The sequence below is a fragment of the Candoia aspera genome, chromosome 8 (genome assembly GCF_035149785.1).
Source record: "Candoia aspera isolate rCanAsp1 chromosome 8, rCanAsp1.hap2, whole genome shotgun sequence".
In the NCBI taxonomy this organism is placed as follows: Eukaryota; Metazoa; Chordata; class Lepidosauria; order Squamata; family Boidae; genus Candoia; species Candoia aspera.
Genome location: NC_086160.1, coordinates 61,383,745 through 61,410,773, shown reverse-complemented (window position 1 = coordinate 61,410,773; position 27,029 = coordinate 61,383,745). Strand labels below are relative to the sequence as shown.

The 27,029-nt window shown below is 38.5% G+C and overlaps 1 protein-coding gene across 2 annotated transcripts in view; it reads left to right on the top strand.

Annotated features, from left to right (window-relative positions):
• GRID2 (glutamate ionotropic receptor delta type subunit 2) overlaps positions 1–27,029 on the top strand; it is a 984,963-nt gene that overhangs the window by 860,490 nt on the left and 97,444 nt on the right. For both annotated transcript variants that reach the window (XM_063310079.1, XM_063310080.1), the window contains one exon: positions 25,277–25,443. In XM_063310079.1, the coding sequence (XP_063166149.1) occupies positions 25,277–25,443 (167 nt within the window). The remainder of the gene's footprint in view (positions 1–25,276; positions 25,444–27,029) is intronic.

The following is a 27,029-nucleotide window of genomic DNA, read 5'->3' as shown; positions in this document are numbered from 1 at the left end:
CCTGCTTTTTCTGTTCCATAAAACGCTTCTTGTGCTGAGGCCAATAAAAGTATTTTCGAGCCCAGCCTGGATATATATCAAGTCCCAATCCGTAATATGGCACTCCTAATATAATGATTTTTGAAGTTTACATTAACTTTAACTTTATCATATTATAAAAAACCATTCTACCCAAACCTCAGGCCGTGTTCTTCTAATTCTAACATTCTCTTAGAACAGCCATTCCTTCATCCACATCAAACAGCAGGCAGCAAAATACAATTTAAAACCAGGCAATCAGCCTCATGATAAATCTAGGTGAAATTATATTACTTGAATTAGTGTAATTTGCAGCTGCATAAAATGTATAACCCTCTAATATTGTGCAGCTACCTTTGGCCAAACACCTAGTTCATACATCATACTAAGGCACAATGCCATTTTTTTTTCTGGATTAGCATGACATGTGCTCCAGCTACTGTGGTTTAGGATTATGTATAAATCAAGCCAACATGGGTTGTTCAAGAAAGCATGTTTTTTTTAAAAAAAAAAACTGACTTACTGTTATGTGTGACACTTTGTAACACTGAAAGGAATTCAGCAGTGGAAGCAGTTACCTAGACATGTAGCAGGCTTACCTTCACTGATGTTGTCAAGTAGAGGTTGTATAGGCATTTGATGGAGATGCTTTAATTGGACTCCACTGAGCAGGGGGTTGGATCAGTGGCCAATATCTTCCCTTTCAATGCTATCATTCTGCACAAATACAATGTTTCTTTACTGTATATACATAACCTTAAATTGCTTCCAATAAAGAGAAATGTTGACTATACTTCTCTTTGAACTGATTTTCCCATGCTTTCTGCTCTAACTGTATTAGTTAACTTAATCATGGAAGCAATGCTCAATATCCTGATGAGAAATAGCTTATTTTATTTATCTATAATCAAATGTTAGAAACAAAGTGCTCTAATAGATATTTTGATGCTGCTCAGCAGCCTTTTATCTTGACTGTTACTGTAGCTCTTCAACTCTATGACCTTCTTTCTTCTGTCAATGAGGTTTGGTCACAACAGATGTATAATATTTTCAACATAATACCACATATCTCCTCTATCAATGGGATTAAATAGCACTGGAAGTCAGTGAGGTCAAGAAAATAAAGATAAAGAAGAAGGGAAAACCCAGCTAAAAAGTAGGGCAGTATATGTTTTGAAAATGACTTGGATAATGTGCTTTGTAACATACAGGAGTATACTTTTTTAAAGGAGCCATGTCTTTTTCAAGCTACTGCATAAGGCTGAAAAAAAACTGTGGCTGTAATGAGTTATATTAGAGAAGTAGCTACTTCAATGAAGTAGCTACTTCAGCAAAGGATCGTTACCTTGTCGTGGTGCTGGAGCTTGAGCACTTCAATGATGCCATGAGCTAAACTATGAAGGGCCACCCAAGACGGGAAGGTCATGACAGAGAGGTCAGACTAAATGCGATCCCTGGGGAAGGTAATGGCAACCCACCCCAGTATTCTTGCCGTGAAAACTAAATGGATCAGTACAACCAGAGATATGTTGGTATACCATCAGAAGATGAGACCCCCAGGTTGGAAGGTGGTCAAAATGCTACTGGGGAGGAACAGAGGATGAGTTCAACTAACCCCAGACGTGATGACGCAGCTAGCTCAAAGCCGAAAGGACGGCTAGTGGCCGACGGTGCTGGTGGTGAACGGCGAATCCGATGTTCTAAGGATCAACACACTATTGGAACCTGGACCTACAGGAAGCTCTGCCGTGGGCTGGTCCATGAAGTCACGAAGAGTCGGAAGCGACTAAACAAATAAACAACAAAGCTACTTCAACGAGCCATTTCACTCATTAAATCAACGGTATGTTTGTAAGTGTGAAATAAGACATGGGTGCCTTAAAGGACTTTGATATTTATGCTCTCACATGTTCCAAAGCACCTTTTCCAGATCATTTTCAAAGCATGCACTGAAATCATGCATATGTTTGTAATATGTTGAAAATTCACTGTGCTGGGGCAGTTAATTTGTCCAACTATGACCACAAAACTATGATGCAAGTCTTATATCAGCCATGGAAGTTCAGTGAGTGACTTTGGATCAGCCCAAGTCTCTATCAGCCCAACCAGCTAAGAAGGTTGTTGTTATGGGAGAAGATTGACAGAGGGCATGTTTATATCAACCAAACTATTCCAAAACAAGCAAAAGCACCATGTTATTATGACAATCCAAAGCTGCAAAATTTGGGAATAGTATATAAATTTGCATCCTTCCTGACATAGCTGAACTACTGCCAGATCACAAAACCATGGCCAGTAGTGAGGGATGCTGGGAGGTATTGTCCAGCAATATTTATTACATCACAAGTTCCTCCTCCCTATTCTAATAAGTGAGACCTATTCTCACAAAACGGTATTGTTTCATGAACAGCAAATACATTTGTTATGCATCTGCATATTGGAAATCAGTTTTGCAGTACAAACTATTCTCTAGGCCATGCTTTATTTTTTTAAAGAAACTTTATTAAATTTTCAGCATAGAGATAAAATACAAAAAGATAGAAAAAGATTAAAAAGAGACTAAAGAAAAAAGAAACAAACTAAAAAGTGCAGAAAGAAATACAGCAAAAAGAGTGACTTCCGACTTTCCCCAGCACAGAGACAAATAAAAAATACATTAATCTCTTACTCTAAATTTAACCATAATAAACATTATTTCTAAAATCTATACCAGCCTAATCATCAAATCCCAAAATCAAAACTTCATTTTTTTCAGTTACAAGCAATAAGTCCAAAAGCAGTTTCCAAGTAGAAACATAGCTAGACAAATTATTTTCTTTAATCAATATATTCAGTTTTGCCATCTCTGCCAGTTTCATTAATTTTATCATCCATTCTTCTACTGTAGGAATTTGTAAATCCTTCCACCTTTGTGCATGCAAAGTCTTGCTACTGTTATCATATACAGAAACAAAATCCCAAATTTTGTTTCAAGCTGTTTGTTCGTCAAACCTAAAAGGAAAACTTCTAGTTTTGTCTTGTTAATTCCTTACTTGAAGTTCTGTCCATAAGTGGAGAAATTATTGCACTCCAATCTCCCAATAAACACCAATTCTGATATGAAAACTGTGGCAGTTGATCCATAAGATATTTTAAAAATTTCCCTTTATCTTCATTTGGCACATAAATTCCAACAATTATGGATTTAATTCCTTGCATCTCTACTTCAACTGCCACATATCTGCCATATTCATCAGAAATTAAGAGCTGTGGTTTCAGTTGTGGTCTGACATACAAAACAACTCATTAGTCTTTTTCAAACCCACTGAAATAAAATCTCCCCCCAAAGTTTTATTTATCAAATATTTAACATCTTTTTTTCTTATATGAGTTTCCTGCAAACATATCACATCATGTCTCAACTTTCTCAAATAGTGAAAAATCTTCCTTCTCTTCTGAGGAGCGTTGGCTCCATTTGTATTCCAAGTAATATATTTATAGTCCATTTCTAAGCAAATAATCCACCAAAGTCCTTAGTTGTGGCTTCCATCTCCACATCCTGTCTCTCAATATATTTTGCATAGTCTTGTAGAGCTTTCTGTTCATCCTCCACAGAGTATTAATCCAAATCTGCCCCATGATCCCTTGTTTTTTTCCTTACAAAGTGAACCCAAACATATCTTGGTTTCTTATTAATTGTTGCACATCTTGAGTTTATATGAAAAACTTTATCCAACTCCTCCAACTTTTCTTCTTCCCATCTTAGTAGCTTTGCCAATGCTTGAGATATGCTTGAGATGTCCTTTCCTTATATCCTCATCCATCTTTTCTGGAACCTCCCACAGTCTTAGACAGAATTCCTTTTCCCTAAGCTCAAGCAAGCAGGGACGCGGTGGCGCTGCGGGTTAAACCACTGAGCTGTCAATCGGAAGGTCGGCGGTTCAAAACCGCGCGGCGGGGTGAGCTCCCGTTGCTCGTCCCAGCTCCTGCTCACCTAGCAGTTCGAAAACATGCAAATGTGAGTAGATCAATAGGTACCGCTTCGGCGGGAAGGTAATGGTGTTCCGTGAGTCATGCTGGCCACATGACCCAGAAGTGTGCTATGGACAACGCCGGCTCCAAGGCTTAGAAACGGAGATGAGCACCGCCCCCTAGAGTCGGACACGACTGGACTTTACGTCAAGGGAAACCTTTACCTTTACCTTAAGCTCAGGCAATGCAATCTTGTCCAATTCTCTTTCTATCTCCAAGTCTTTGGTCTCGGTCTTATATTTTAAAGATTCCACTCTGTCATTTGCTTGTTTAACATCACCAACAATCTTTTCCAACTTACCATCCAATCTCTTTTCCAAATCCTCAAATTTAGTCTCTATGGATTGGATAACTTTAGCAGTAAAAAGGTAAAGGTTTCCCTTGATGTAAAGTCCAGTCGAATCCGACTCTAGGGGGCGGTGCTCATCTCCGTTTCTAAGCCTTGGAGCTGGCGTTGTCATAGGCACTTCCGGGTCATGTGGCCAGCATGACGATTCGGAACGCCATTACCTTCCCACCGAAGCGGTACCTATTGATCTACTCACATTTGCATGTTTTCGAACTGCTAGGTGAGCAGGAGCTGGGATTAACAACGGGAGCTCACCCCGCCGCGCGGTTTTGAACCGCCGACCTTCCGATCGACAGCTCAGCGGTTTAACCCGCAGCGCCACCGTGTCCCTTAACTTTAGCAGTAAACTCATCAAAAATGGATTTGAGAAATTCTGTATCTCCAGATCCATGCCTTTGTACTCTTCTTGTTGCCATGGTCTACAGTTCCCTCCAGGGTCCCAAAGTACAAAATACAAGCAAACAACCACTCCAAGAGTGAAAGTTTTTTTTAAAAAAAAAAACCCTCAAAAGTGACAAGGGAAAGTTCTCCAATTACTGTTGTTTATACATTCAAGCCAATCAGTGCAGTGGAAAGTTATAACAAGAGGCAACTTTCCCACAGGAAGCTACAAATCAGAACAACAAATTCCAGCTCCTCCAATACAGATTCGTAAAAAAAAAAAAAAAAATTAATAATCCATAAAAATTCTTTTGCTTCTAAAAAAAAAACCCAACCAATAGTCCCAGCTTCGGTCTTTTTGCTGAGTATATAAATCACAAATTCCCAAACCAATAAAGTAAAAAAAAAAAAAAAAAAATCCCAAAAAATAACAAAGATTTCCAAGAGTATAAACTTCTCTACACTGAAGAAAGTCTCTGTTAGATAGAAAATAAGCAGATCATAAAGTGTCTCAGAAATGGGGTAGTCAGTTCTAGAGTCTGTTTCACCAGCTTCAATGCAGCCTCAAAAAAGATAACAGCCCCACCTCCCAGTCGCACCACTCACCAGTCGATCACAGAAACTCCATTTCGTGATCCACCCATGAGGAACAGCCATCTGGAGGACAAGTGGGATGATTTCCCAGATTTTTGTTGGTCCAGAGAATACTTCAGGCTCCAGGATCCTGCCCAAGCCTCGAAAGCTCTTGAGAAGGAGAGCTGCTCAATCCACCATTATCCGCACTGGAAGTCTAGGGCATGCTTTATTTGATGAATAACATTAACAAACCCTGCTCTTTCCATCCCATGCAAAGAAGACACATCAACATACTCTAGGAGAAAGAGAAGGGGCTGCTACTGTCATTGCAAATTTTAAAAGTACTATTCTTGTTCCTTAAATTGTGATAGTGCTGATTGCCAAGAGGAGAAAAGGACATTTTCTGGGTACACCATACACAGCAATTGTATGGAATGTATTCCTAAACATTTTTTACCCCTCTTTTCTATTATTTCAATATTTCTACAATAATAACATAGGAATATATTACTGTTGTTCTAGTAACGTACAACAGAATATGAGCAGCTTGCCCATTGGGTTTTATGGTGCTTTTTGCTTAATAACCAGGGTTTGCATGGTTCTCAAATGCAATTGCTTGTTCTTTAACTAACCTAGTTGAGCATGTTGTGTATACAAACAAAGTAAGGTATTTCAACCACTGCTTGTTGAATAAAGTCACGGTCCAAACCTGTAGCATTCCAAAGTACAGGACACAGAATAATAGATTTAAGTTACAGGATATCAGATTCTAACTGAATGTTAGAAAAAAAGCTTTCCTAACATTAAGAGCAATTTAATGTGAAACCAATTATTCAGAAGTGGTAGGTGCCTCTCACTGGATATGGTCAAGTGGAGCTAGACAATCTATCTTGGATGCCTTCATTTGGATTCCTGGACTGGGCAGGGCCTATATAGTTCTTTCCAACTGACAGGCCATAATGGCCTAATTCATACATGAGTATCTGTAGGACCACCTTTTCCAGCTGCAATCTGCTCATCTGGTAAAATCAATTAGAGAGGACTTTTTGCAAGTCCTGACTCCCAGTGAATGTCATCAGCAGGGACTCCAAGGCTGAGACTTCTCAATATCAGCCCCACCACCACCACCACTGCTCTGAAATAGCCTACCCCAGATAAGAGTGGGCTCTTCTCTGCTAGTGTGCTAGACAGCTACTAAGGCCTGGCTTTTCCTAAGGGCTTTTGTGGAGGAAGTACTGTAGATACTTGATTGTTTCCTGAGGATGTGACTCCAAGGTGTAGTGGAATTATCTTGTCAAGACTTTTCTTGGTTGGATACATTTCTAAACTTGGCCTTGTTTTAACCTTTTTATTGAGCTCATTGATACTTGATTGAGAAGGATCCATATAACCTGCTTCCTCCAGGGCTTTCGGAAGCTGTATCTTAATTACCTTCTCAAAAACATTCCCTCAAAAGGAAACATTGAAGACTGATGAGAATTGTCCTGAACTGTTGGGTCCAGCGATGGCTCCATCAGCCTCCTTCAAGGCAGGTAGATAGGAGCCATTCCCTAACTCAATGCTACATTCATCACTGCATGGACCTACCAACATGTCATGTCCCAGGAAGTCTTGACTGACTAGAAAGGACATGGATCTAATGGATAGATGGCTAGGTTAAGAGACCCAAGGATCCTGTCTGCTTCCTTAGGAGTTACAAGGCACACACTTCCCAGGTAATAGGACAAGATGATGCCTCAGGCAACTTGCTTCAACTTGCTCACTCAGAGTTTAACTCCAAGCAGATCTGAGTAACTTTGTCCATCAAATGCCTGAAGATATTCCTGTGACCCCCTCTCTCCCTAGCAGAGAATAGGTCACCTTAAACAGGGCCACTGGCTGGCTACTTTTCTCTGTTTAATTTCTGCTTAACATTTTTACTGTTGTAATTTATTGTTTGTTATGTTAACCTTACACAGAAAATCATATGAAAATACAGTTCTACCAACTGAAGCCAGCCAAATTTGTCTGTAATAACAACAATAATATTTGTATTCTGACTTTCTGTCTATCAAACACTCAGAATGTCTTATATTGGAAGACTGTTAGGTGCCTTATGTAATCCCTTCTGGATTCCTTGGAAGACAAAGAACAAAAGCATGACAAACTATTTTTTATTTCGCATACATTAGTAAATTCATGCTTTCTAGGAAAATTAATTATTTTATCCCTATCAAAAAGATTTGATAACCATTATTTTACAGCTTGGTAGAGGAAAGAAAGGCTATCTAAGGTTTTTAAAAGGCTGGTAAAATGTGGGGTACTTAAAAAAAGACATACTGGTGCTTGGTGGATCACAGCGCTTGAGCACCTTGGCACATTTTGCATTTCTCCAAATTGATCCCTTGTCTAGCAAGATGGCAGAAATCTAGGAAGATTAGCCAAGGTACATAGCCAGCATATTGTCCCAGCTGTAGTATTTGTCCAGACGAAAGGGTATCAATCATAGCATTGCATAGCATTAGCTATATCTGAAAGAATAATTCCATCCACTATGGAACCAAACAAAGCCTGCATTTGCTTCCTTTAACACTATTCTCTTCATACAGTTCCTTGCATGAAGCAATAATTCCATCCAAAAGTACAGATTTGCTGTAATGGTATTAGCCTAACTATATTGCATTTGATAAATATGTCCTAACAGATTTTTTTTTGCCTGGAATGACTAAAGCTACTCCCTAAGAATCTCTTTGAAATAAGTATTATCAAGATTCTTTGAATCAGCAATAAATTTTCAGTCATTAATGTAGTACCACTATTAGCAATAAAGGAGGACATCTATTATGATGGGGCCATGCTTAGAGTATCATTTTTTGCCATATATTTGTGGCTAAATGGGCCCAATTCCACTGCAAAATTATATGGAACTAGCACTTAGTGTGCTTACAAATGCAACAGAGATCATTTTACATGAGATTTAGTGATAGTACACTGTACATCCAGAATCTTTTTCTAAAGGATCAAGAGCTTCTATAATGAGATAAAGCAAAGTTCTAACAGCTTCCTGAGATTCAGCTTGTTGCTTTGGTTGGATGCTTCTCTCCTTACCTTCTGTATCCCTTCTCATTATCACTAAGCAGAAACTTTTTTTGCTTGATCTTCGGTGAGGTCTTTCTTCCCTCTTTCATGTGACCGCCTTTCTCTTAATATGTATCTCCCAAGAAGCAGTTCTAAGGTTGAAGGATAATGGGGAAGTTCTCTCTGCTTTCACTGTTGGTTATTTGTGCATAGAATGGCATTGATTTATGGGATTAAATGGCATCAAGTAAGGGTGTATTTAGAAATTTTGAATTGGTAGAAATTTTTAAAAGGCATTCAAGATGAAGTCACAGCAAATTGCAGCACTTAGCTGACTTTGGGTAATTTCAAAAAAGCTACAAATGGTTGGATCTGGTTAGTACCTACATGGGAGATGATCAGAAAACCACAAGGATATAGGCTAGAATGGGAAAAAGAAAAAAAAATTCAGAAGGCAATAACAGACCTCTCCCACATCCTTTTCTTGTACCAAGAAAACAACATAGAGACATCTATATAATCACTAGAAGTGAAGCACAACTCAAGGCAGCCTTTAGTTTTATTGAAAGGCTGGGTCATATGCCCCTAAAATCATATGATCATAAAAGCAAAACTAAATGCAAGTTCCCTGTAATATTAAACTTGGCTTAATTTATCAAACAGTTGTAATGACAGCCCAAGGGCTGTCCTTGGCCTTTAAGTACTTTACAGGAGCTTCACTCCAAAGTGTTAGGAAGGATAAAATTAAATGTGTTTACATTTAAATTTACATACTGTATAATTAGTATAATTAATTTCCCATTCTGTCACATGAAAAATTACAACTTTTGTAGATATCTGGATGTTGCCTGAAGCTCTGGGATCACAATTAGCACACCTCTGGTTTAGATTACAGTTCACAACATCCTCTCTCCTCTTAACATCATTGATATTCCCTTGTTCCTTTGTTTAGCTCTCTGGAGCATGTCTTGCAAGCCATATCTTTAGGGAGGAGAAATAAAATTGCTAAATGGGAGGGCCACATACTGAGTTCTTGTAAAATAATGGTCAATCCATTGCTATCTCTATGTGAATAACTAATGAAGGAAAGGGAAAACAGGCTCCATTGAGCTATGTGGTTGATCCTTCCCATGAATTGCATTCCCTACGTAGTTGTAACAAAGAAATCACTCCATGGTTATATGGCTTAATAAATCAATGGTTGATATATAAGCTGAACGTGTCTGGTAAAATGTGACTTGGAGTATCTTGTCGGGGTTGCAATCACACTTTTTATCTTTCCTGGTCTGTAGAAGAAGGCATCAGGATTAACACTGGACTTGCTGAATTTGATGCCAAAACATTTGTGGCAGGGAATTGTTTATTGCTGCCTCATCTCATACCTTCCTACTACTGCATGGTGGATTGCTATATATAGGCTCCTCTGAATCCTCCTAGGATTACTTTTTAATCAAATAAAAATACAGTGTATTCTATGGAGTATAGCATGGAGTAGCACATAAATAACCAATACTATATCAAAAAGAGTACAAAAAAATACAATGCATCCATAATAAAAAAAAAATAGATAAGCAATAGTATAATACAATCCTGTACTGCTATCAAGGGACTTCATCCCAAACATAAATTAGAAGGCATGGGTTGTTCACCATCATGTTCCAAAGATGAAATATATTTGCAGTGTATTTGTAGGTATTTTGAACAAATGAATAAATGCAGTGCAAGATGTAGCAGTTTTCTCATGACACTCTAGAAAGTATTTATGAGATGCCTGAAGCCAGATTGCCACTGGGAAGCTAGTAGTTGCTTGTGTCATAACAACCCTTTCCATAATTTCCTATTGGCCTGGTATGATGGAAACGGTTCTGGCAATATATGGGCAGCAGCTCATCTATAGGTGAAGAAGGCAAGGATCATCAGGAACACTATCCAGCAATGACATGCATAGCTGGAACAAAACTCTAAATAAGGAGATCCAGACAAGTGCTCCTGTTTAGGCTATTTGTAAGAAGGCTTAAAAAAAACCTACTCCTATATGTTTAGTTAGAACTTCTGGCCAGGCCTATTGTTTCTATAATTGTATGTGGGAAAGACCTAGAGAGAAAGGGCAAAGAGATGCTGCCTAGGGAACCATCAGATAAGAGAGGTCATAGCCTGCAGCTGCATAATCGATGGAAAAAGAGGTGTAACCAAACTAACTCAAAGAATCCTCAGCTAGCACAAACAAAGGCCAAGCACATCTACTGGGGGACATCAGATAGGAAAAAATCTTTCTACAAAAAAAGTCTCTCTAATTTCAAATGGCATTGAACCTCCTCATAGATTTTCACACAGTGTTCCTCATAATGACCAGCCAGGACTAAGCAATACAAAAAATAATCCAGACAAACCAAATGCCTCATTAACTAGATACTGGCTTTCCAGCAATTAAATCCAGAAGTAGAAAAGAATGCTTTGTCAAGACATATCCCAGCTAAAGAGCTGACATGACACGTATTCTGCTTGCCAAATCCAACGAATTTACCAGTTGTCTCAGACTCTTTCAAATTAATGGGACATGTTAGTTATGAGTCCCAGGGGCATTGTGAACCAGCTGGAACTTCTTTTCATAGGAAAACCCATGTGAAAACATAGCAGATGTTGCACTTGGGATTTACAAAGCCATGGATGAAAGATATCAGTCTAAAGGAAGTCATAATGTGCAAGTTGGATGACTCAAACAGCTGATATCTGAGCTTCTAGGCTCAGCAGACTAGAAAGTCTTTTAATATTAGTCCTGCCACAATTACAAATATTTCCTTGGTCTCTCATTTTTCCTTCCCAGATCAGCAAAATCCATTGAAATTGAAGAGGGCACAAAATGAAGAGAATATCTAGTTTTCTCTCATTTTAACAAATTACAATCAAGTGCAATACATAGTATGATATTTCACTCTCATGTGCACCCAAAAGAGGATTGGTCTATAAGAATTTTATGTATAGCCTTTCATCTTGAGTGAGCTGTAAGGCAAAACCAGAGACCTATCGGGACATAAAATATGGCAAAATATATGTAAGAACAAATAAAAGTGCTTGTAGGAGAGATATATTGAGTAGTCTGTCAAAATGAAGACCATAAATCACATAATGGATATAAAACATGTCACATGGTGTAATAAACATCTGCTCCAATATACATTTCTTCAGGTTTGATAGATAAAGTATACCAAAATTGGTATAGTGCTAGCATCATGTAACTGATAGCATAATACAATACAGTTTGATCTAACATATATCACAAGGGGAATGTTTGATAGGAAAAGGCACATGATTCCTACAAGCCATGTTACCCATTGTTATTTTTTTTCCTCTAGTGTTCAACCAGAAATGGAACAAGAAGTTCAAAAGCAGCATTATAGAGACTGATTTTGATAACTTTCAGACCCTTTGATACTGAAAGACTCATAAAGCACACATTTAATCTATCAAAGGATGCTTCCTAGAATTAAGCTCTGGGAGAAGGTTGGTGAAATTGGGAAATAGGTTGTCATCCCTTCCTCTCTCTGTCTCTCTCTCTCTCTAGAGAATCTTGTAGATGACATTTGGTTTCTAACTCCCTCCCTCCCTCCCTCCCTCCCTTCCTTCCTTCGCCAATAATAATCCCATCTATTTCTTATTCCAATTTATATAGCTACCCATCTCCTATATATGACTCTAGGTGGCTTACAAACAGATAAACCAATATAAAACAACTAGACAAGACAATTAAAAACAATACAAACAATACAAAAGCATATTAAAACCATAATAAAAACTTCATAGCTGAGGTAATCACAACTGACAGTAACATTTAATACAGCCACTGGGCCAGCTGGGCCACATTGCCTGGTGCCCATGCCCTTTGACAGAACCATGTTTTCAGGGTCAGGGCCAATCTAATCTTTTAGGGATGATGTTCCACAGGGTAGGAACCATGGCAGGGAAGGGTCTCCTCCTAGGCCCCACCAATGACATTCCCTACCTGATGGGACTCAGAGAATGCCCTCCTGCCAGATCTGATGAAACAGGTAGATGTGATTGAGGAGAGGTGGTCCCTCAGATAACACATTCCCATGCTATGTAGGGCTTTATAGGTCAATACCAGCACCTTGAATTATTGTTATTTTATAAACTATTGTCCACAAAATCCATTAGAATTGAGACAATAGATTCATTGTACAGATAAATCTGACATATAGTTTCTTCTTATCTATGGAAGAAAGAACCTGTTTCACCAGCTAAAACACTTAGACAGTTTCTCCAGTATTGATTTAGAGTATCTTCATAATATCAGCCATCTATAATTGAAATAATTCTGGAAGAACCTGTAAGTTGCTGGTGGGAAAATGATCTATATAGTGCAATAAAATTGTGACTAATTTATTATGTAGTGCCTTTCTTCAGGAGTTGACATAATGCACTACTTTGACTATTCTTGGATGGGATGGGAGGCATCCTTTTATATATACATATGCATATACATATACATATAGTGTGTGTGTGTTTTATTAAATGTGAAGTATTCAGATGCAATTTTGATTGTTTTACTATGTGCCATCAAGTCAGTGTCAACTCTTAGCGACCATGTAGATAGATTTCCTCCATGATGGTCTGTCCCAAACCTGGTCTTTCAGGTCTTATAATGGTGCACACATCACCACTGTAACTAAGTCCATCCACATTTCTGTTGGCATCCTCCTTTTTTTTTCCTCCACCTTTTCCAACACTGTAGACTTCTCTAGAGAGCTAGGTCTTCACATAATGTGTCTGAAGTAGGATAGTTTGAGCCTGGTCATTTGTGCCTCAAGTGAGAACTCTGAGTTGATTTCTTCATTTGTTTTTCTGGCTGTCCATGGTATTCTCAGGAGTCTTCTGCAACACCAACCTTCAAAAGCATCAATACTCTTTAGATCTTGTTTCTTCTAGCCTAACTTTCGCTTCCGCAGAGTGTCACAGGGAAAACCATGCCTTGCACTATTCTGATCTTTGTAGATATAGACACATTATGGCATCTAAATATTCTTTCCAAGGCCTTCATGGCTGGTCTACCAAGCAGCATATTTCTTGATTCCCTGTTCCTTTCCTGTTGATGGTCGATCCTAAAAGGCAGGAGCTATCTATCACTTCAAGGGCTTCATTATCATTTCTAAGGCTGGTTGTTGTACTTGTGGTCATTAGTTTGGTCTTCTTTATATTTAATTTTAGTCCCATTTTCCACTACACTCCTTGACTTTATTACTAGACTTTGTAGGTCCTTTGCATTTTCAGCTATTAGAATAGTGCCATCATCATAGCGCAGGTTATTGATGTTTCTTCCTCCAGTGTTAAACCACGCTCATCTTCCAGTTCTGCTTCCCTTAATATATATTCAGCTTATAGGTTGAATAAATACTTCTTTCCTTTGCCAACTTGGAGCCAGTTTGTTTCACCATTTTCTGTCCATACTGTGGCTTCCTGTATAGGTTTCTCAACTACAAGTAAACATGAGCCAGTAATGTGATACAGTTGCTAAACGGGCAATGCTATCTTGGCATGCATTAACAGGATTATGGAGTTCATATCATGGGAAGTAATTGTTCCATTCTTCTCTGCCCTGATCAGACCCTACTTGAAATCCTAGTCCAGTTTTGGGCCCCACAGTTCAAAAAGAACAGTGACAAACGTGTTCAGAGGAGGGCTATCAAAAGGTCTTAAAGCAATCCCTTTAAAAATAGTTAAAGGATATGGGTTTGTTTAGCTTTAAGAAGAGACAGTTGAGGGGAGATATGTTACTAGTCTTCAAATAGCTGAAGGTTGTTCCATAAAAGAGGGCATGGACTGATCCTCTATTGCCTCAGAAGACAAGAGCGAAACCAATGGGTTAAACTATAAGGAAGTTGGTTCAGGCTAGGCATCAGGAGGAATTTCCTAACTATATAAGTTGTCAGGTAGTGGGACATGCTGCCATATAAAGCATGTTGTCCTTTGCTGAAGTGGTACCTGACACACAGGTTTGTTTAAAACTTAATCCCATACTTTTAAAGGACTATTGAAACCTTTTCAGTCAGCCAAAAGAAAAATATAGTTAAATATAGCAAATAATAGGAATGAGTATTCGTTTTTACTAGAGCAGAGCAACTAGTAAAATATTTATCTAGTTCTAGCAGCAATTTGAATCATAAAGTAAGAATGCAAAATACAACTGGTGTTAAGAATTTGAATAACAGATTTGGCCTCCTCCACTCTTATTCTGATTTCATTTATTATCAGCCATCGTAGCCCTGCCTGCATTTTTAAAAAGCTGTGCACATTCTACACAAAGAGACATTTAATGTCACATGTAGTTTGGCTCTAATTCAAAGAAAAGTAGAAAAAAAGTATCTAGGTCCCTTTAAAATTTATAATAATTAGACCTTTGACATTGTTGGTAAAGAGGAAGAGGAGGGGACGGGAGGAGGAGGAGGAGGAGGGGGAGGGATGTTCTCATCATCAAATATATTGAATGGTCAGAAGGTAGATGGAGACATCTAACTGGGTAATTTCCCAGGGTTGTTTTTTTTTTTTTCCATAAAAGTCCCCCTCATAAAACTCCTGCAAATATAAATTGCTAAACTAAGGTTGCTAGCTTCCTCTTCCACAACAATATATTGCAATTAAAATGCTGTCATCTACCTCTGTTTGAGATATGAGTTTGTTTTCAGCTATTTTGCACAGCTGGGAGCTTTTTTAAATTCTGAATCCATTTGTCAATAGCTATAACATATAATCATGTCAGCAGCATTGAGAGGGTAGGAAAATGGGTATTGGGCATGAGCTGAAATACTAGCAAACAGAAGTAGGTTAAATGGACCCACTTTTTGCTAGTTTTAGCTGATAGAGTTGGTTAACTTTTTTTATTTTCTTGCACTTTTTGTTTTCTGTTTGCTTTCTTTCTTTTTCTCTTTTCTTCTTTATATGTTTGTAGTAGTCTTTATCTTCCTTTTTAAAGGTTTTACTAAAAATTATATTTAAAAAAAGTTTTAGCTGAAAGAATTAGTAGTGACCATATGGCCTGACTGCTGGTCATTATCACTATCCCAATTTAGATGCTGGAGTATTACTAATAAAGAAGAAGTTCCAGGTACACCATAACATAAATTGATACAAGGGCCTCTTCTGTAATCTAGATGGCTATGGCAGGCATTTCAGTCAATAAGACTGAGCCTTTGTAGTGGGCAGAAGGAATAACTTTGAGGAACAGGGAGTCTGAGGAAGGTATGTAACCTGAGTAAGTTTCTCAGACAAAATCCTCCCTAGTTCTCACAAAAATAAAGGGAGGGAGAGGAGAAGAGCACTCAGACTTGGAAGATTCTGTTGCTATAACCTTATAATAAAAGTAGCATTAACATGTGTAACTTTAATTTTCTAGTCTGGTCTACTTTGGAAGGCTGACAGCCTTTAAGCCAAGCTGTCCTAAGACCCTTTATGGCAGAGGTGGGCATGACTATAGTCTAAATTCCCAAGCCTTCTAAAAGCAGTTTAGAACTTCTAGAAGAAGTGATAGGTCTCTTCCCCACTATTCTATCCTTTACCTTCCAATCTGCTATCACACTTTGGGGAGATTATGATTTCCCATCCAGGAAGAATCACAAGCTCAATATTCTTCAACTCATGGCATTTATCTTATTCGCATAGCTAAGCCCAGTTATAGTTTATTAGGGTTGTGTGAAATCACATTGCTCCACCTTGAAGGATTTTCTTGACTTGGACCATTGGTGGTGATTCAATTTGAGGAAGTTTCTCTACTAGGAAAATTAGGTTGCTTTGCTTCTATGTCTCAAATTCATTTGGCCAGTTTGCTCTGGTGGAAAAGGGCATTTGCACTTGTGCAGACCATCCACAGAAGGCCTTCTAATGGACATTCAGATCCAGCACTTGGAAGAGAACCCTTGCTTCAATCTGGGTACTTCTTTGTCAGAATGAAATGCCCCTCTGAAGTGCCATATAACTTCAGTAGTATTATACCTGCAAGGAAGTGGGGGGAAATGACTTAATTGTTACAGTTCCATTCAAAATTACCACCCAGAAAGAAGAAACAATCTGCATTTAGACTACATGCATTTGAAACCTCATGTCACAATAGGGCAATTTGGTTGTTGGCTTTGTTTGTTGCTACTTCTGCCGCTGTTGTACAGCTAACGCAACTGCTGTTCTGGAACTTATTCCTGAAATATTTCTCAGCCATTTATAAAAGAAAATGGATACTGCATATAATTATTTCAGAGTAACAGCTGGTGGGGACCCAAAAAAATGGAAGCAAAACTAACACATAATAACCTGATCAAAAAAAACGTACAACACTGAGTAAATCTGCATGCATGGGGAATTAAGAATATTTTTCTTGCAATTGCTCATGGGCCCACCTGGCCTAAAGCTATGAACTCAAGTAAAAAGTCACTCTGTATTTCTTTTTACAAAAATACTTCTGTGATCTACCTGTCTAATCTAAGAGCATCCCTGAAGCACTGTGGCTTTTAGCATCGGAAAACAACTGTACAGGACACACAGTAATGAATAGGAGGAGGGTCTATTTGTTTATGAATACCAAATGTGAAGAACTTTATATTTCATATCATGGGCCAACATTGTATCATTCATATACCATGAATGCAAATCGATCACTGATGATTATTGCATTAAAGATGAGAAGTGATTTGAATGTTCTGCCTCTGTGGATCACATTTATAACTAGAATTTGACTGTTTACTGCTAAACCCCAACATTATGGCAGAATTTGATATAGACAACCTTATATTAAAATGCAGTTAAAATATGTTATTATTTTAACAAGGAAAGGGCAGAATCTTCCTGTGATGGAATAGTTCATAAGCTTGTCAGGGTGAAAAAATGTCTGTTCCTGATTTTTTTTGTTTTTGTTTTTTTTAATGTAATGATCCAATGTCAGCTTTCAAGAAAAAAAGGGGCATCATATAACTGAAGACAGAAATATAAAAGTTTTCCAAATGAAAGAAGGGAAGATAGACTACCTAAAAGAGAAGAAAGCATCAAATCAATCAATTAATACTTCCATTAACTTACTTCTAGCAATTAACAAGGCAACAAGATGGCATTTGAGCAGAATTTGGTCATCTTCATAGTGGAAAAATAAGTAATGTGATCTTCTTCCAAGACTTTTTTCAATGAGAAGCATTTAAGATCAAAATGCTAAGAGAATAGACAGCCCACGACGACACATACCACTGCTCTATTTTCCCTACCTCACAAAGTCCCTGACCTGGTCTTGGGAGACTGGGCAAAGAGACCCTGCCAAGGTAATGGTCAGATAAGAGACGCATAATCTGCAGATGGATAGTGGGTGGGGCAATAGGCTCAGAAGAGACCCTCCCTAGTTTCTTGGGCTGTAAAGGAGATGTGGGGGGTGGGGAAGAATTGTACTTTCAGACTTGCAAGATCAATGTTTACCTCATGGAGTAAACCAGATAGTAATCAAACCAGGTGAGCTAATTCTGCTTTATTGTAAAGCTACATTGATAGAATCTTGCTAGGCTGAAAGTACAGTTCTCTCCCCATCTCCTTTACAGCCTGAGAGACTAGAGAGGGTCTCTTCTGAGCATCTTGCCCTGCCCACTATCCATCTGCAGGCTATGCTGTCTCTTAACTGATCATTCCCTTGGCAGTGTCTTTTGCCCAATCTCCCAAGGTCTTTCCCACATACCACTACATTGAGGGACCACCTCTCCCCAGTTACATCTATCCGTCCCATCAGATTCAGCAAGAAAGGCATGTTATGGGTTGCATCCACTAAGGAATATCATCTGACAGAACTCAGGAAGAGAGACATTTCTGCCATGGCATTTTCCCTTTGGAACATCATTCCCCCTGAACGTAGGCTGGTCCCTAGCCTTTTGGCCATTAGAAACGGCCTGAAGACATGGTTATGCCATGGGTTATGTTATCATAGTAGTGATAAGGCTTTTCAGTGTTTGTACTGAGTGGAATGTGTGGCTTATATTCCCATGCTGACTGTGTTTATGCTTTGTGTTTAACTGAGTTTTAATAGTGGTTTTAGTACGGTTGTATGTTTGTCCTGTTTATTTATATTTTTATTGTTCTTGCTGTTGTTTGTAATTGTTGTGAGCTGCCAAGAGCCACATATGTGAGATGGGAGGCTATTCAAATCTAATTAACAACAACAGCTGTGAGCCCTTCAAGGTAGTCCAGACAGGAAGCCAAAAGCATGAGTACTAATACTACCTTTATTGTAAGGTTACAGTAACAAAATCTTGCAAGTCTGAAAGGGCTTCCCCCCTTCACTTTACTTTCCAGAGAACTAGGGAGAGTCTCTTCTGAGATGCTTTCTCCACCCCCTCCCTCCTTTGGACTCAGATTTTGTTTATCAGACTGTTGTCTAGGCTGTGGCTCTTCCTCCTGTCTCCCAAGGTTATTCTCACAGCCCGTTACAACAGCCTAGTGAGCTGTCAAGCAGGCAGGGTCATTGCTTGCTTTCCATTTATTTCAGTAAACTGAAGCAGGACAACAGCAACTTGCACTGGGTAGGTTGCACCTATGGTGCTGTAAGATCAGCTTGACATTGTCATCCAAGCTTATTATCTTTAATGTTATCCCTGTGAATATGATTCTAGGTGGAGAGCTCCAGTTTCATCACTAGTGCTTCACTGTATCCAAGCAACATGAAAGCAATGTTTAAAAAGGGCAGCAAAGATTTATTGTGCCTAAAGTGGATATTTCTCCCTAGTTAACATGGGTTAATTGCATCAGAGTTTGTGATGAATCACTGACCATTATTAAGAGAGGAACACTTTCTTGATACTTCAGAAACCATTTTGTGGGTCATAGAGACAGCTTCAGGACTCATATGTTTAATGAAAAAAATAAAACCAGAAATATCCTTATTTAGACACTATGGTCATTTTATTTTATTTTATTTTATTTTATTTTATTTTATTATTTTAAATATTTGTATGGGTGCCCATCTTAAAAACAGTTCTGGGCAGCTCACAACAATAATAAAGCCCTGAACCATAAAAACCATAAAACCATAAAACCATAAAACACAACCAAAACCTGGCACCTCAGTCATTCTCTTGCCCCAACAACCAACCCAAGATACCTTCACTCTACCCCAGTGCCTGGTCTTGATGGCCTTCTGAAGCCAGAGCTTGATGGCCTTCTGGAAGGCTAAAGGGCTTATTGGATCACTGAGGGGGGAGGGTGTTTCATAAGGTAGGGGCAACCACAGAAAAGGCACTCTTCCACAGTCCCACTAGGTGGCAACATTTCAGGGAAGAGACCTGGAGCATGCCTACCCTATCCTCAGTATCCTCAAATAACCAGGCTCTATGCCATGTAGTATGCTACTAGTACAGCTTGTGGAGCAGAAGTGTCACATGAGCATACCAAAGCTGCCCATAACTGGCATTCTGGACCAGTTGAAACTTGTGAATTGTTTTAAGGGCAGGCCCCTGTACAGCATATTGCTAGGAAGTGAGTAGGCCATGAGTAACTGTCTGAAGGGCTTCCCAATCAGGAATGGGCACAACTGGCACACCAGATAAAGCTGTGCAAAGGCTTTCCTGGCCACAGCTGCCATCTGCTCATTGAGCAGGAGCTGTGAGTCCATGAAGAGCCCCAGATTTCACACCATTCTTGAATGAGGAAGTGCAACCCCATCCAATGTCAAAGATGGAATATCTAGCAAACCAGGTGGCCCCAAGATCCATAGTCACTGAGTAAGATTCAGTCAAAGACAGTTCCTCTCCTTCTAGGCCCACACAGTCTCCAGGCAGTGGGACAGCCTTGACAGCCTGAAGTAAAGGGGCAGGGTTGAAGGAATTTTTGAGAATTATCCCTGTACCTAAACAGTTGGCATATTTGTTGAACATTCTGTGGCTGAATATGGATTAGCATCTATTTGAAGTTGGGCCTATGTAGATATGAATACATGGATATAGGACCATATACATGGATATAGGACCATATACAGTATGTCAATACAACATGTGGTAGACCAGAACAGGATTTATGTACCATAAGCCTCCTACAGTGACTTTTTCAGCCACTACACTCACTAGGTAGGGCTAGTTAGGAGGGTCCTCAGCTGCCCCTTCACTTGCTTCGTTGTCTAGGTATCAGATACCTGAAGAGAACTGACTGATCCTATGATAAATTCATTCTAGGACTCATATGAGCTCATATGATGATGAACTTCATTCCTTCCTAATGTAGTGCAACCAGAGCAGTAGAATAACTCAAATGCTATCAGCTAGGCTATGTGTGTGTGACTGCAAGTAAAGGAAGTCCTGGAACAAGCTACTGATAACCATTCATGTAAAAATGATCTGTGTATCACTAGTGTTGTTCTTAGAAATTTCCCATTATATATCATGCAAAAATAGATTTCATAATTATCACAATTCACAAGTTATATGAGCCACAAATGTATCTAGTAGCTTTACTTAGTTCAGTGCAGGAGTAAATATGACCTTTATCAACTCAGGTATTGTCTGGTTTGTAATATCAGCTGGGGGATTTTGATCAAATGATCACACTTTTCCTTTCTATCTCTTGCATAGTGACTCCCTAGTGGTAGCAGATATGTGTGAGTGCTGGTAAAATGTGATGAAAATTAAGATTTAGTTCATAGGGTTTTTTACTTTTTACCCTATTTAACTGGAAAATCATGATTCCTGATGAATGACAATATGCCTCCTTTACGCCAGTTCTGCTTTGCTGACCCCAAGTGGTGTGGAGGAAGCCTGTGTCCCAAATTTCAATTTGTTGCTACCCTGAAATACCATTATCTCCACATGAAATGGCAATATAATAATGTAGAAATGTAGGATGTAGGAATACAAATGTTCCCTGTGAAGGGAATGATATTCAGATGATTGAGTCCTATCTTGAACAGCTTTTCTTTCATATACTACTGCTGGGTCATAGAGTTGCAGTGCTGGAAAAGAACTTAAAGTTCATCTATTTCAGACAATAATACTGAGATTAGTCCTAACAATGCTATAAACAATCAGAATTGTCTGCCTGTCTGCACCAATAACACATATGCATTATAATTTAATGAAGGCGACTCGTGTACCTTGGAATTTAAATTCCTAGTATAGCTTCTTTTAGCACTCATTGGTGTGATCTAAAGCTTCAAAGATCTAAGGATCCTCTGTAATATTGCAGCAGGTAAGTCAACAATGGTACCTCTATAGCATCAAAACAAATTAGCTAGCATTGCAGGGATGGTCAACCTACAATTCTGAACTGCTTTTTGGTTCCCTTCCCTCCCCCCATCATGCTGCTAAAATTCATATGAGTGCATATGGACTTGGGAAATGCAAATGAGTTAGATTCACATTAAAATGCAAACCTTGAATACTTTTCTCCTTCCTCTAACTTATGACCCCATTCCTTAACCTTGAACTTTTCAGTCTTTAAATCAGTCCCTGTCTTTTCTTTTCTTTTTTATAAGTTGGATTGAAAGACAACCATTGTCTAAAAATTATAGCAAATGAATGAAATCATTTTTTTCTCTTCTCCTTATTTAAGACTTCTAGTATATCTATAATCTTCCAAGTAAAACAAAGTAGCATTTGCAAAAAGAAAGAAAAATATTCATTTCCTAGCTAAACCCTAAAACTATATTTACCACTAAGCAATAACAGCATCAGAAATCAGGCAGGAATACAGTTAACCAATACTTCCATTTTCACCACCTGCTGATCAAGCTGATCTATTCATCATTTTTAAGTTTATGGTTCTCTCTGTATTGATTTCTTCCTGCTAGTGACTACTATGAAAAATCTATGGACAGCTCTGAATTAACATATTTCATGCCTAAGATAATAACTGAGACTGAAATCCAGGGGAACCCTAGAAGAAAAGTAATTTGAGGATCTAAACCATGACAAGGACCATGATTAATGTAGTGAAGGGGTTTGTTTGATGCAGATCCCACCTTTTCTCTCGGACCTCGAAACAGTTTACATGGAGATCTTCCTTTGTTTTATCTCCATAGCAACACTGTAAAGTAAGCTGGCCTAAGAGAAATTGACTTGACTCACAGACACCCAGTGGGTTATATCTAGTCCTAGTCCAACGCCTTAAGCAAGACACCACACCAGCAATATGTATTAAATACAAATATTCTGAGACTGAAAGGGTGGAACAAATTGAGCAGTGGGGGAAATGTTAATGGAGCTCCTGGACCTATGGTTCTCTCCTCTATTCATGCAAATAAAAAATCATTTTACATTTCAGTCGGGGATTTCCAGCTCATAACTTGGGTAATGGTTCTGAATCAATGTGCTAGATATGGAAAGAAGCCATACAAGTCAAGATCTATAGAAGAAGAGCTGAAAGAGAAGAAGGTAGCATACAAGTCCTTTCCCAGCTTATTTTCTTCTGAAATCTACAAATTGGTGGCATCAAATATAATCCTGTTGACAAACCAGTTCAGTATGCAAGTCTTAGAGTTTGAAGCTAGCAAAATCAACCCAAAATTCTCTCACTTATCTTCAGCTCTAAAGCCATGAGCAACTCACTGTTTTTTCCCTGTTTGGTTTGTTTATTCAAGAAAACATGAATTATTCTTTGGGGGTAAAGGTGGGGGACATATCATGCATCCCAAGGCCAAACACCTCCGGTGCACCTCAGAAATGAGGAACTGGGCTGGTACACTTCAGTAATTCCTGCAAGTAAACAGATTTTGAAAATATCATCTATAACATTGAACAGTAATCTAATAATGATAGAATGTAATTTAATATTCTGCCAGGTTTTGGGGTTTTTTTACAATTCCCGTTTGGTTTGCCTAGCCCAGGAAGCCCGTTTTGTAAATTGTATTGTTTATTTTATAAGTTGTTACATATTTATTCCATGTTGACTTTACACATTTAATGAGTTTGCCTTGGCTTTCCTTTAGAGATAGTATAATTGGTTGGAGTATTAAAGAAAATGTACTGCGTGGGACCCATGAGAGAAAGCAACTGCCTTCTTCAGACAGCTAGAGAATAGGCAATGTGCAAATAATCAAGCTGACACAACTGATAAAAGAATTTATTTGATGGAATAGCAGATATACATGTAGATAACCGGGAAATAGCAGATGCAGAGATGAGAGAGGGTTGGGGTGGTCCAGGATTGACATGATAATTTCCTATTTTTCAACCACTTTTAAGTGGGAGTTCTATTTTGAGACTAAAAGGGGAATCATGCATTTTGAGGAATATGTTGCAACTGTTAATAATGAAAAGTCTGTTCTCCTCCACTATACTATCTTTTTCAGCATATATTATGTTGTGCGCCATCCAGAGTCACTTAGATGAGATGGGCAGCCATACAAATTGAAATAATAATAATAATAATAATAATAATAATAAGTCTTGATATTTCCCCAGCCCTGCCAATGGTATTGTGCATATCACGTGGTTGAAATGAGTAGCTATAGACATTAAATAATTAAATAAATAATAAATATGAATAAAGGCAGAACATGTTGTGCTAAATTTTATAGACATTAATTAATTTTGCAGATGAAGTGAAGGGAAAACCCATAATGGGGATGAGGTTTTAGCAGTTGCTCAGCTTCTTTTTTTAAGGTATGGTTTTGTCATTATGGATTTTCTTTGAACATAATTATTGCTCTCTTCACTTAGAATTCCAGTACATACTTGGAAGTACTGGAAGCTGAGAAGACAATGAACAGTTGCTTCATATAGAGCAAGTTATGGTCTTCAGGCACAGGATGCAGTACCTTGCTGAATATTTGGAATAAAGGAATGAATTCTCCTTTGAATGGAGGTCTACTCATGTCCATATTACTTGGTTGGCAACTCTATGAAAGTGATTTGCTTCTGCCATTTCTAGGATGTCTTTTTCAATCTTCCAGTCTAATATACAACCCTGGGATTTCCTGGGGATCTCTCACAGAAGTATTAACCAGGTCCAGACCTGCTTAGCTTTATCTAGCTCAGCCAAGGTTAGCTACATCCTGTTATCTACTGTGACCCAGAGGATCTAAATCGTGTCAGATGGAACATTCCCATCCAGTGAACTTCATTATTTATTTATTTAAAATATGACGTTTCTACTTATTTTTTATTAGACCTCTCAAAGTGTTTTACAGTGATGCTATAAACAATGTCAAGAAATAAATGCAAGCCATTGCAGCTAGCTGTGGGAGTTGGTAGCACAGGAAATGCAATATAAAAACCAAATGTTAAAGAACACCTAAACATACCACCATTAGGATTGATATGCTAGCAAAGAGGAGACCATTGATAGCATAGGTGCCACTTCAACTAACATTTGCCTTAATCATCACCAAGTGGTGGCCTCTCTGAAGATCGTAAGAGCTTGGGGGCTGGTGTAATGGAGTTGTTTAGGGCTTTCTCTAACAATACCTTGGACCTTGGACCTGGTTTAGTTGCAAAGAGGCAACCAGTGCGTATATTTTATCACAGTTGTAGATATGACAGTTCAGTTAATAACCTAGCCATTGCATTCAACATTAATTGTACCTTCTAAACTAGTAACAAGGGCAATTCCACATAGAGCACATGATAGTGGTCCAGTCCTGAGGTTATCATTGTATGAATTGTAGTAGCCTAGGCTCTTCCCCTTGGCATATCAAGGCACATCAGCCTAAACTGGAAATATCGCCTTAAGTCTCATGAAAGAAGGTGTCCTGTAAATGAAACAGGTTTCTGGCTGGGATAGTTTTCATATTTGCATGCATGCACTAAAAATGATGCTAGGAAAACCCCACTCTTTCAAACAGGCTGTAAAGGATATTGTTTCTATTCATAGCTTTTAAAAAAAAAATCAAAGCAAAATTGGATCATTTATTTTCTTTTGTTGTTTCAGGTCAAATATGGAAATTATGCCTTTGTTTGGGATGCAGCAGTTTTGGAATATGTTGCTCTGAATGACCCAGATTGTTCCTTCTATACTGTTGGAAATACTATTGCAGATCGAGGATATGGAATTGCTCTTCAACACGGAAGCCCCTACAGAGACGTCTTCTCACAAAGGTAATGTTGTTGGAAGAATATCAAAACTGTCCAAGACTTTTTGTTTTGTTTTGTCAATGCCACAAAATATATCACCTTATACCTACAAGAGTTGGGATATAATGGAGATGTGGCAGTAAGGACAATAATGCTGAGGATGGTTTATATTGTAGTTCACAAGCATAAAGCAGTTCAACATAATTGCACTGATTTTCATTGTGGATCAGGATGGGAATCATAATGAATTCTTGATAAAAAATTTTAAAAGTTTGTGTTCAAAAGACAATGGCAGAGTGTGGTAGTGCATAGTAAAGGAAGAGTCCTTGCAGTAGAGAAGATAATGAGATTGCATTAAAAACAGGCAGAGTTTTGATTGCACCATCATGACTGTCACCTTGGCTTTTTGGACCATACACTCCAAATACCCAAGCTCTTACGGACGCTCAAATTCTTTGACCGGTAGGCTTATGATTTCCAGCAAGAACATAGGAAACTTGAAACATGCATCTTGCCTCATCCAGATCTCAATGTTGTAACTGTACTAACTTTGAGAGTCATTGTTGGTCGAAGTAGAAAGACAGGAAGATCAAGTGGATATCGGCAATGGCTATCAGCTTCCTATCAGGAAGTCAGGTCTTGGCCCCTTGCCAGAGGGTGTCAGATGCCAGCCCCAATCCTGTTTAGGACAATGGATCAAAACTGTAAAGTCATGTTTTTAGATATACTTGTAAGATACTTTTGTGGTATTTTCATTGAATTTCAAAATATTTCAAATGTTTTGAAAGTAGTCATTATAACTTCACTATAATCGCATTCCAATTTATGGAGTTATTAATATTACACAGTAAGTCCACTGATTTTCCCCCTCCTCACAACAGATCTGAAAATCTTCTATCATTGTATTTTAATGCTCGTTTTTCCTACCCCAAAACTGAAGCTGAAGGAGAGGGAGAATATGGAGGAAAGAAAGGATATCAAAATCTCCAAAGATCCACCCTCTATGAAGGTGTGAGTCAAGTATACAGACTTGTGTGTCCCAACCTTCTCTTCATTCTGCCTATTAAGTGGTCCAGTTTAAGGCATACAGTTTTGCTGAGTGTTCTATTACATCCTCATCTAAATGACTATGTCTCATTATGCGGCAAGGCATATACCTCACTCTGCCTACAGCCTCTCTTGGAATTCACACTGGGCTCCAGCTAGCATGCTTCTGTTATCAGGTGAGCAGATCCTTATGGTCACCAGCCTTTTCTGAACAATGAACTCAATAGGGAGTCTGTTTAGATCTTTTGGAAGAATTATTCTTCATTTTGAAGATTTCTACCCAAACCCATAGTCAAATGGTGGACAGGCAATGTATGAGGAACTTTTAAAAAGAACCATCACAAATATCTCAGCCGAAAGTTTTCTGTGCCAAATAATGAAGCCAGATCAATTTTCCATTTCCTTCTACATAATTTGAAGTTAAAGTTCCCTCTGATCTTTCCCAGGCAAAACAGCAACATGCTCTGTGCAGCTGCTCAGTTTCTGCTCAATAGATTAGGCTGGATTTTTGTTCCACTTGCTATGGTGTCCTTCCTGGGTAATAGGGAGGACAAATTGCAAGT